General features: G+C 36.7%; 2 protein-coding genes across 5 annotated transcripts in view; one reads left to right on the top strand and one right to left on the bottom strand.

The window, feature by feature from the left end:
• The window catches only part of LOC135198942 (uncharacterized), a 55,857-nt gene extending 49,138 nt beyond the window's left edge, over positions 1-6,719 (top strand). The window contains exons 8-9 of the mRNA XM_064226861.1: positions 6,209-6,302; positions 6,716-6,719. Of these exons, the coding sequence (XP_064082931.1) occupies positions 6,209-6,302; positions 6,716-6,719 (98 nt within the window). The remainder of the gene's footprint in view (positions 1-6,208; positions 6,303-6,715) is intronic.
• The window catches only part of LOC135199557 (uncharacterized), a 389,950-nt gene that overhangs the window by 116,741 nt on the left and 260,709 nt on the right, over positions 1-12,500 (bottom strand). The gene's annotated exons all lie outside the window — the stretch shown is intronic.

The following is a 12,500-nucleotide window of genomic DNA, read 5'->3' as shown; positions in this document are numbered from 1 at the left end:
TTTTAATGGCTTCTATAGCGCTTCTAGAGTCGCTATAAATCACAAAATTGTTAAAGGAGTGTTCTTTGATTATTGTTATGGCCGATGTTATTGCACATAACTCCGCTATAAATACTGAGGCATTATTGGGAAGCGAGAACTGGCATGTTTTATCTTGGGACACTGCAGCATATCCCACTTCATATTTCTGATTTGGATCCACTATATATATTGCATATTGTGGACCTTTACGGTTTATGTGCTCTTTTGTATGTTGTCTATGATGTTTTGGGGTATAGGAATACTTTTTTCGTAGATATTTTAATTTTGTGCAAATTTTTATTTTATTCATATTCCAAGGAGGAGGTAATTTTACTGTTGAAGGTAGTTGGTTATTTATATTCAGTGACTCATATGATCTTCTTGATCTAATTGGAGAAGGTGTGAATGATTGTTAATAATACATTCCTTAGTTCAAAGTAATTTTTTTGATTGGTGAAATCACTTGACTGAATTCTTAGGGCACTTTTCATCGTTACTAATTCCCTATGGAGAGAGAGAGGTACTTCACCACATTCAACCCGTAAAGAAGAGGTTGGTGATGATTTAAATGCTCCTGTACATATTCTAAGTCTTTCATTATGAACTGGGTCCAACATTTTCAGTACTGCGTTTGAAGCTGAGCCGTATATTTCACTTCCGTAGTCAATGATAGACAGCACTGTTGCTTTAGATAGCAATGTAAGGGTTTGTCTATCAGCTCCCCAATTAGTGTTTGATAATTTTCTAATTAGATTTAATGCTCTTTTACATTTTGATTTCAAATGTTATGTGGGCATTCCAGTTCAAGTGCGTTTCAAATACTAATCTTAAAAATTCTGTAGGTTGGCCAATTTGTATACTTTGATTTCTGATTTTCAAATCTATTTCTTCACCTTCCTTCCATCTTTTATCTTTATAAAATATGACTGCTTGGGTCTTATTTATGGACAATCTAAATCCTAAAGATGAGGTCCATTCATCTATTTTTATTATGGATTTGTTAATGGTGCGTTCTGCATGTTTTTCATGCGAGATGCTGAATGATATATGGCAAAATCATCCATATAAAGGTTGCTTTTAATTCCGGTTGGTAGGTTTTTACTAATTTCATTAATTGCTAAGGTAAATAGTGTGCCACTAAGGACTTCCATGTGGAACACCATTTTCAAGTGGGAATGTTCTGGACAAAGCATCATCAATTCTCACCTGAAAACTTCGATTTGTTAGAAAACTATGGATGAACATGGGTAAATGTCCACGGACATTGTTGTTTTGTAAAGTTTTTAATATAGGATACCTTCATGTAGTGCCATAAGCCTTTTAATTTTATTTATTTTCATTTATTTTTTATTTATTTTTCTTTATTTATTTTCATTAGCTACAGTTATTTGTTTTCGTTCAAATCCTCTGTGTATATGGTCTTCTAGGATAGAGAGAGAGTCTAATGTAGGCCTGTTACACTGTGGCCCAAATTGAGTGGAAGTTAAAATTTTATTTTTTCGAATGTGCCATGTTAGTCGAGCATTTACCATCTTATTAAGTAATTTGCATAAGCAACTTGTTAAGAGATATTGGTCTGTAATTATTCATATCACTTGGATCCTTTCCAGGTTGGGGGATAGGAATTATTATAGCTTTATGCCATTCATCAGGAAATAAATTCTGAAGCCATAAATGATAATAAAACTGTAATATGTATGATTTTGCCAGAGGTGCTATGTGGTCGATCATCTCAAAACAACTATTGTCACCTCCAGAAGCAGATTTATTGCTGTTCAAGAGAGCATATTCCAACTCTTCCATATTAAATTTCCTATTATAATATATATCCTCTTGTGTTTCGAAATTCATTGTTATTAGTTCTTAATTAATTTTCTTTGTGCGGAAGTGTTCATCTAAATTTTTATCGCTACTTACATTTGCTAGGTTTTCTCCTACTATATTACTTACTTCTTTTGGATCAAGTATTCTTTTTCCATCTTTCAATATGGCATGTCTAGGTGGTTTAACATGGGTACCATTTATTTTCCTGAATTTGTCCCATATTTTTTGTATGGGAGTATTATTTGAGAGATCTGATGCATATTTCCTCCATGAAATGATTCTTCCTTGAATTACTTCCTTTTTAGATTTTGCAGATACTTTGTTGTATATAGGTTTTAATGTATCAATCTCTGGTAATAATATAGTAATTTTTTGTAAAGTTCCATTTAATACTGATAATGTTTTATTTATTTTACTTTGTCTAGTCTCTCTATTGAGTGTTTTATACTAATTAACTCTGTTAGTTTATCAGACCATTATGGTACTTTGTGTTTTGTTGGATGGGGCTTTGACTTTGGTATTGCTTGATCAGCAGTCTTTTTAATTAAATCAATAAGAATTTTGTTAGTTTCATTATGGTCTTTTAAATATTCAAATGGTTGGATATTTCTTGTGTGCATTTCATATTTCTCCCAATCTGCTTTATAAATGTTATAATGAGGAACATGTTTTACAGGATTATTATGTAATAAGGAAAGTAATATTGGGAAATGATCACTGGTGTGCAAGTCATCAACTATATTCCAATCTATTCTGTCAACTATATTTGTTGTACATAGAGTTAGGTCTACTGAAGAAAATGTTCCCTGTATTTTCGAAAAATATGTGCTAATTTCGTCATCATTTATACAGCACATGTCGTTTGACTCCACGAACTCTTCAATTTTACTCCTGCTCTATTTGAGATTGTACAGTTACAGTCCCATATCGGGTTGTGAGTATTAGAATCCCCTACTCTCAATGTGGGTTCTCTGGAATTGCCAAACAAATCCTAAAGTTTTTCTATGTCATAACTTTTGTTAGGTTGGTTGTATGTTATAAATTACATATAGTTTTTTATTCGTATTTTGATACTTGATATTTGCAAGTCAGCAAAGTTTACAGTGTCATAACATACTTTGTTATGTATACATATATAGCAGTACCTAAATTTCCTTCTTCTTCTCTAGATGTAGATACTAAGGTATATTTACCAATTGTTGATATTGTTTTATTGACATGTTGTAAACATAATATCATTGGTTCGTATTCTTTCAGAAAGCATTTAATTCTCCCACATGTAGTCTGGTCTGGAGACCATTTATGTTCCATTGTATTATATAATTATTGAAAATATTATGTTAAGAGTGTTCAAAGCATTACTTTCTTGTTGTGGATTATCCATTTGCATTTTTTCTAAAATTTTATTTACGAAATTTATTTGTTTTCCTTATAAGGTATTAGGTGTCCAATGCACATACACCCTTTTTTGCGGAGTCCTCTAGACTAGTTGTTTCGTTTTACTTTTATATTTTATCAAATTTCGCATAGTGTTTGTTAAATTGTCTTTTGTTATGTTCCTGTTTTTATTGCATAATTCGATGAAACATTCATTACATCCAGATGTGTTTTTGTGTCCTCCTTATTTCACTTACTCTTAGTGCACCAATTACTGGTGATGGAGTAATCTCTTCTCCCTCCACATAATCATTTTTGTTTATGGTGCTCTCCTCTACTATTTATTGTTCTGGGTATTTCCATCCATTGCTTTCTTTTATTACTTTAGGAGACAAAGGTATGTTCTTATCTTTGTCTGGTTTGTGTGCTTTTTTTGGATCCTTGGTCTTTGCTTTACAGATGCCTCTCTAATAATTGTTGGCTTTTTGGTTTTGGGTGGAGTTCTCTCTAAAGGCCTTTTTTTATCTTTAGCTTCCAGCTCTAGTTTGGCTTCTCTTATAGGAATTCCTGAATTCTCCTGAAGTAATGTTAATTTTGTATTGTATATATAATACATACACTCCTTAGACCTAGAATGGTGATTTTGGCTACAGTTTACACATTTTGGTTTACCACACTTCCAGTGTGTGGTATGTTCGTCAGATCCACAATATGCACAAATCGATATATGTCTGCAATTTTTCCATGTATGACCATATTTACTACAGTTTTGGCACTGTAGTGGTTTTGGAACATAAGGTCTCAGTTCTCTGTTTTGGCCCATGATTTTAATTTTGGAAGGGAATTCTTGGCCTCCAAATTTTATTTTTGCTATTCTCCATGTATTTTCATTATTTTGTCTACTGGCTGTACTCTATATTTCACAATCTTGCACGTTGTTGTACCTTTTCTTAAGGGAATCCAGTAAAATATCTTTTCTATTGGCTCTTCACTTTTAGGAAGTACTACAGTACCCCACTTGCTACGCTGATTCATTACTGTCATGTTCTCTTATCTTTACCTTTATATTGTCAATGTTCTTTATGGTTAAATAATTTTCGGATTGGTTATTGTAGTAGATTCTATTAACAACACCTGGTATTTTATTTGTCTAAATGACATTTCTGAGTTTGGGTGCCTACTTAACAAATAATTTTCCAAACTTAATGCAGATATTTTTTGTCGGTTTCCAAGGACAAGAACCTTGACCAACTTCCACTCCCAAAGAGGGAGTCAAAGTGAGTCAAGGTTGGGTCAATTCTATATTTACTTCTTCTTTGTGGCTTGTATGGTATGAAAGTTCTAATACCAGCTTGCTCTTCATTACCTGGGATTTCCTTAGAATAGTCCATTGCCATGCCAGAAGTCGTAGGGATTTTTGTTTTGTTTTCCCATATAACAAGATTAAATATTTCGTCCAGGATGAGATCCCTCTCACCAAGGAGGCCCAAATGAAGGAGGCGCAATACTGGTACAGTGTGGTAACTGCCCTGGAACACTCGCCTGGATATACGCCATACCCACAGTGCCTTAAGGGTCGTCAGTCGCATGAAATCGACCCAGCACTAAAGATATGGCTCGACAAAAATTTCCCCTCGCTCGACCACGTCAGGTACTCTAGTTTTAGGGGTGGATAGAATGCCGTCCAACTCCCTCCTCCATCAAGTTATATGGGCAGTGAAATCAGTCGTCCAAAACCATGCCAAGGTCGTCAACGAATGAAGAAGGGAAGGGGAAAATTTATAGGGGGAGGAGTAAAAGAGTTAAGAGGTCCCAATGTTCAGTTGAATCCTCAGCAGGAGAGGCGGCATTAACTTATATCCTCTCGTGGTAGCTGTGTGGTTAAAGGCGCTTCACTGTACGTCCTGATTTCTGGGTTCCTAAGTTCGTGGGAGCCGACGAAATTATTATCAACTAGAAATTCCCCTTCAGTTAACATATATGAAACTATATTAATTCTGAGGTATATATATGCGTGTATTTGAATCACGGGGATGTTATCAGCCTCATACATTATATATATATATATATATATATATATATATATATATATATATATATATATATATATATATATAGATATATATATATATATATTATATATATATATATCTATATATATATATATATATATATATATATATATATATATATATATATATATGTGTGTGTGTGTGTGTGTGTGTGTGTGTGTGTGTGTGTGTGTGTGTTTTAATGTCAAAAAAAGATTTGCAGTACTTATAATAATAATTGTGAAGGATTGGTCAATTAATGAGGAATAGTTAACATCATGGATGCACTGGGATGTGGTAAGAGGACACAAACTTTGGATGATGAATGAGACCAGGGATATAATTAACAGTAGAAAAAATTAGAATGTACTTTACTGTGAGACATAAAAGACGTCAACTTGAAATTGCCGGTAACAACTACCTGATTCTAGACAGGAAAAATAATTGAATTACAAGAGGAGACACCAGAAGAGGTAAAAGAAAAGTGCTCAATCACATTTTATTTGTTATGAGAGTTCAAGTATTTGGCTGTCCTGAGATAACTTTGAATTCTATAATTGGTAAGTGTAATCCACCAGTATTTGGGACAATTCGTGGAAAATATATATATATGGGGATCTATATATATATATATATATATATATATATATATATATATATATATATATATAAATATATTATATATATATTATATATATATTATATTATATATATATATATAATATATATATACATATCTTTCCCAATTTCCTATTACCTTTTATTCATGAGACAAAAGCTCTATATTAAAAGATGGAAATTGTTTTAAATTGTACTCCATTTACTAACCCCAGCTGTTTCAGTCAATAGCTTGTATCAAGTCTGTAGTAACAGACATATTCATGGCATGGATACGACATAAAATAATTAGATATGACATTTTCTTACTTCTGCAGATAAGGTTGTAACTGATGCATGGATTGGGTTGTATTCCCCATACTCGAACAGGACGTATTTGTGGATTGACGGCACCATACCAAATTTATGCAAGTGAGTTTTGATGGAAGTTTCTGTCAAGATGTCCATATCTTTTAGTTTCTATCTCAAACTGATTCCTATGACTGCTGTTGTTAATAATGCACATCAGTAACTCCTTTATTTATTGTGACATCCAAACGGTAAGAACATATGAGTAATGACTAGGCTAGCGTAGGATATTCTACCTTCAGGCTTACCTGTGAAAATATGCACATCAAAATTGTACAGAATCCAGTGAAAGAAGCAAGCACATTCTGGACGACCTTTTTTTCATTCTATACACAATACGCAGTACACACAGTACTGCATGTACACAATAGGCGCCCAAAACAAAATCTGAACTTACTGGTGACTAAGAGGAGCCTTCTGAACGCAATAATAATTTGCTATCCCGTTTGTGTGCATCTCTGAATGTTCTTTTTCAGTTGAATGTTCATTAAGTAGGGTGGTGTCTTGTGTTCATTTTTCTTTCAATATCAAATGTATATCAAGTACAATATATATTATTTTTCACTCTAATCAAAATCAATAAGGACCCTCCTTAAGGTGCTTTCAGCTTACTGCCTTGCTCATGATTTTTTCCTGGAAGGAGACCGATTGTTTATTGATGCCTTCCTTTACCAAGGGTTATCAATGTCAGGAGCACCAGACAAAGCTGGCACTGCCTGAGGAGGGGTGTGAGGGTCAGACATTGGTGTATCCTCCAAAGCGTCAGAAACACCAGCTACTGCTGGTGCAGGCTTCAGGGACACACTAGTTATAGCTGGAACAGCATTCAGAGAGGCCGAGTGCCAGGCTCATATGGCACCATATCTGGAGAGGCAGGATCACCAGAATTCACTGGCTCTACCTCCATAGAGGCATAAGTGTCAGAAATCACTGGCACTGCCTCAGAAGAGGTAAGAGTGCCAGAAACCACTGGTGCAGCCTCTGAAGAGGTAGGAGTGCTGGAAACCACTGTCACCACCTCCAAAGAGACAGGAGCGCCAGAAATCAATGGCGAGGCCTCTAAAGAGACACAAGTACAGGTCATCACTGATATTCTATTTACATTACCACTGATATCATTTACATTTCTACTTCAGCTGGCAGCAACACTGGAAAAGGACATTCCAGGTCTAACATACTGATTCAATACTCTTCCTTTTGCCTCTTTAAACGTGATACGTTCAGTAACCCTTAATGTTTGGTTTTATTTTCCATGATGTACTAACCACAACTGAGTGAAGATGGTGGATGATTGTCTTCACAATGTATACATCTTGCTTCTTTATTACATGCACCATTCTCTGGTTGACTGCCTTTAACACAAGTGGCACGCTTGCCTTGTAGTTTCTACCTACAAGACCCTAACATGTGTCCAAATTCTTGACAATGAAAACATCTCCTCGGGTTTGGGATATATTGCTTAACCTTAAAACGTAACCAGGCAGCTTGTATTAACAATAATGATAATAATAATATCCTTTATTTCAGCTCAGGGCCATATACATGGAATATACAAAATGCAGACAGTAACATACAGAATCTAGACACATGAGACATCTTGATATAAAAAAATAAATACTCGGCACTTATCCACCAAATAGCTGAGGTAGCATAAAAGATAGTAATCATAATACTGGTATTAACAGTAGTAATATTGGTGAGAAATGCATGAGAGTTATAACAGTTAGTGCACAGATTATATAACTTAAATTTCATCTAGAGACCTTGGGTGGTTACAGTAGTTAGGTCCAGAGAGCTAAATACGAAAATTAAATGTAAAACTTTAACTTGATAGTATTCACAGTATTAATGAAAAAGTAGAATATCAGCAATAAATGTAATAATAATGACAGAATCTGCACATGACATCTTGCCAATACAGAGATTAAGTCCTTTAGGGGACAAAGGCCTCATTTTCCCATCTTTCCCACAATTTCGATCTTCGTCTTGCTTCACTCCTTAGGATGTTTTGTATGAGCGAGTTGCTGCTGTTTCTCACTCGGGTTACCAGACTGGACATTGTTCGCCTTATAATGATTTTTAAATTGTCCAGCTGGTTTTCTCTGAACATCTGTGTGGCGGAGTGGTAGCGGGGAGTGTTTGTGAGGCGTCTCAAAATGTCATTGTGCACAACAGTGATACGTCTCATGGTCTCTCGGGTATAGTTCGTCCAGAGGGAGCACCCATAGATACTGTAGCAGTATGAGCGGAAGAGCAACAGTTTCACGTCTCGGTGACAGAAGGCAAACCTCCTTGCAATCATGTTGCCAATTGCATATAGCTTACGACGCGTCTGTTCAATGTCTGTCGTCGGTGATAATGTGACCCAAATACGGAAATTTGTGCACAAATTCCAGCCAATGGTTTCCGAGGAAAATTTGTGGTTCTGCAATATGCTTAAGCGATCTCGGGAGCAGCGACATGCACTTTGTCTTGGTTTCGTTGTAAATTATATCAAATTCCTCTGCATATTGGCGGCAAGTGTCGATGAGGAAATCAGAACCATATCATCGGCGTAACAGAGGTTGTTTATAGTTGGTTCATTGACAGTGCATCTGATTGGGAGTGAGTTCAATTTGACATTCAAGGCATCTGTGTACGTATTAAACAAGTATGGAGAGAGAATGCTCCCTTGCCGAAGCCCGTTTAGGGAGCCGAAGGTGTACGATAATACATTACCCCATTTGACACAGAATTGCTGTGTGGAAAACCAGCAATGTAAAATGCCAATTAGATACAGGGGTGTGCCTCTTTCATGCAGCTTCAGGAAGAGCTTCAGGTAGTTTACTCTGTCAAATGCTTTTCTCACATCCACAAAACAAAGGAAAACAGGAGAGGCTGATGATAGGTAGTAGTTCAGCAATTCTCTCAGTATGTAGATGCAGGTGTCGGTTGAGTGGTTTGTTTTAAACCCAAGCTGGTTGTCATTGGTGTGTAGAAAAGGGAGAAGTCTTAAGTATCTTCAATGCGATCGTTGTGATTGCAATCGGCCGGTAGTTGCCAGGGTCAGCTGCATCCTATTTAGCTTGTTTTTGATTAATGGTATCAAGTGAACTAAGAGTGGGGAGTCTGGAAGAAACTGGTGAATTATGCAAGCATTGAATAGCGCAGCTAGCAAATTGCAAATTATTGGATGGCAGAATTTGAAAGCCTCTGCGGGAAGACCATCACAGCCGGGCAATTTATTATTAGGTAGGCTGTTTATGGCATCGCTGATGTTACCTGGCGTAATACGGTCTGCAAAATAAAATTGAATGTTGTCATTAAGGAGGTTATCTACATCCCTTCGGGAATCCTGATCATTTATGCAATTCAGGATATTGTTGAAGTGATCCCCCCACATACTTGCGATAGCCTCGTCTCCGACTGCTTCCCCTACCTTCTGTGATACCTTTTTAGTTTTGGGATTTAAGGACTGGATATCTTTCCAAAGACGATAATAATCACCAGATTCTAAGTTTCTAGACATTGCATTGGCTCTTAGTTGTTTTTCATTTAATCTGATGTGCTTAAGAGCAAGTTTGAACTGAGCTCTCGCCTGTCTCATTAATAATGCAGTGTGTCCTTCCCTTGGGCTACCATTTGGCCTCCACAGTAAAAACATTTCTCGTGAGTATGTATACAGATCTGTAACCAAGTCATTATATCCAGGTATATTACGAGAATTACCTTGATGACATCTATAGGCAGCCCTGCCCAAAGCAAGCATAGCGGAGATTATGTTTGAATAGAATTCATTCAGATCCCTCCTGTGGTGGTCATTTCTACAATTTTTGTTAGTACAAAGTAAGGTGTCTGCCGGTTGAACTACTGACTGCAACCTGGTTTCTGTGGTCACCCTAAAGAATCTGGTTTTCTGTTGGTTTTTACAATCCCAGTTTACCGCTGGTGAGCGTTCAGTTAAGGGGTTCACGGTGGGGAGGGATGGGGTACTGAATGACACCTATAATGGGATGTGATCGTAGCCCATTGCGAGGTCGTAGCGAATATTGCAGTTCATAATAGAATCATGAAGTTGTAGAGATGTGATGCAGTGGTCCAGCCAGGAGGTTGTAATTGTGTCCGCTCTATTATGTACATATGAATAGGAGGAGGGGAGGGAAGAGCATTACATCACTAATTTGGAGAGCATGATTTTGACAGAAGTGAGTAAGTTCATTATAAAATTGTTTTGTGGGGTGGGAATTAAGGTCCCCCAATTATACAAATATGATCAGCAGGAGAATCGTGAATAATACTGTGTAACTCCCCTAGGATCATGCAGTAATGATCGAAATTATTGTTATTTTCCCATGGCATGTAAACATTGATTATTAGGATTTTAGAGTTCCATACTGTCACTTGAAGTACCAGCAATTTGTCACTCCTATAGGTCATCACCTTTATCATATTGTCTTACGATTTGTGCCACAGGAAAGAAAGGCCCCCTTTCGGGCGACTGGCTATGATTTGATCTGTAACATGCATGAATGAAGTTGAGAAGGTTCTGAAGTCTTCATGTATTGAATCGCAGATGGCAAGGTCATGTGGCCTGAGGAGCGTTTCTTGCAATGCAATGATGCCTTTGAAGTTTTTGCAGAACATGTTTAGAAGAGGAATGTTCCGCTTGAGGCCAAAAATATTACATTATAGGAAATCGAGTATGGTTGAATGTTATAATAAAATAAGGAAGTGGAACTAAGTCTCCATTTATATTCTTCATTCTTTGAATTCTTATTATACCTTGATCTTTTACTTCTTCTACCAGTGCCTCCTCCAAGTAAATCATCAGCTGGGATGCATATATCTTTACCTTGGAGTCATTCCAAAAAGCATCTACTGCACATTCTACTTTAACTCCTCAAAGATGTGATTGTGCTTTTAATTTTTCACTTTCTTTTGCTGAGGCCGATTTTACTGCCAGCTTTTCTCGACTTTCAGATGATACCTTAGACTCTCGGCCACAACACTTCACAATGTCTCTATACACATAAAAAATATCACAACTTTATTAAGAGTCAAATATTTATCATAAGAGGTTTCAAATATTCCTGGTCCTATTTCACATAAATTTCTGCTCAATTTCCCTTTGCTCTGTACTGAAGCATAGGGTTTCAGTGCAATTACACTAGAAGGTTTCTTGGAATTTTCCAAACAAAGCTTGTTAGTGGAGGTTGCAATGGTTGTCAACTGTGCTGAGACGATACTATCAAAGAGCCTAGGGGTACTCGAGTCCTAAAGATTGGAGGGGGAAAAAAGAAAGAAAAATTAGCTTTGGAACAAGTGAGAACCGACTCCCAAATGTACACGCCCCTACCCTACCCGACAGGGGATGGCCAACATGATTAGAGTGGCCCAAGTGTAAGCCAAACCCACTTGCTAAGAATGACACTATTACAAGAATACAATCATCCCCACCCTAATCATATTATGGACAAACTGGAAAGAATGCCGGTGTCCTATCCCCAGAACCAGACACCCTTGGAATCCAAGGCCCAACCCATCAGAATAGTTCTGCCCTTCAGGTCCAAACATTATCGGGTAGTTGATGGTCCTACCACAGTTCCCACGATTTAGCTTTGGATATAATGCCAGCCCCAGCTATTACATCTTTCCTATTTATCAGGTAAATAAATTTTACAAACAGTGGAAAATTCCACAAACATTAATCCAAAGAAATATATTATTATATATGGGACTCTAGGACCCAAACCCGGGAACAAATTACTGGGGTCCAAGAGGCCTCTAACCACATCAAGGTGGTTCCAAGTAGAGGGGGCATGTCTACCTGTGTAACATCTAACTGCAGATACTGGAAGTCTCCAAAATTATGCTAGACTTGCTGGAGTGAACAACTGCAACCTTTGATTAGTACCCTTCACTACGAAAAATAACTGAGGTATCAATTACAACTTATCAGTGCTTTATCAGAAAAACAACTTTCAGATGAAATTTATAAACATATTAACCACGAAATGGCTGATCATTGACTAAAATTCATTCCTGAACTTTATCTCTGCAAAACTTACGCTAAGCATAATTTAAAACGACGATAATAACAATTTTGTTTAAAAACTCTTCGCTCAAATGACAGTAGCCCTGGCCTACGAGTACACGACTCCTAGAGGGTGTCTTTGTCACACCACATCTTTGCACCTATATATTCAAATCCTTGTGAACCATTGACAAAGGTGCAGGCAAGGGCATAGTGCATATGTGAAAGTGCGGAAGGTCGAAGGATTA

Source organism: Macrobrachium nipponense, chromosome 25 (assembly GCF_015104395.2).
Source record: "Macrobrachium nipponense isolate FS-2020 chromosome 25, ASM1510439v2, whole genome shotgun sequence".
NCBI lineage: Eukaryota > Metazoa > Arthropoda > Malacostraca > Decapoda > Palaemonidae > Macrobrachium > Macrobrachium nipponense.
Note: the sequence above shows the minus strand (reverse complement) of the source record. Positions and strands in the feature narration are given on the sequence as shown.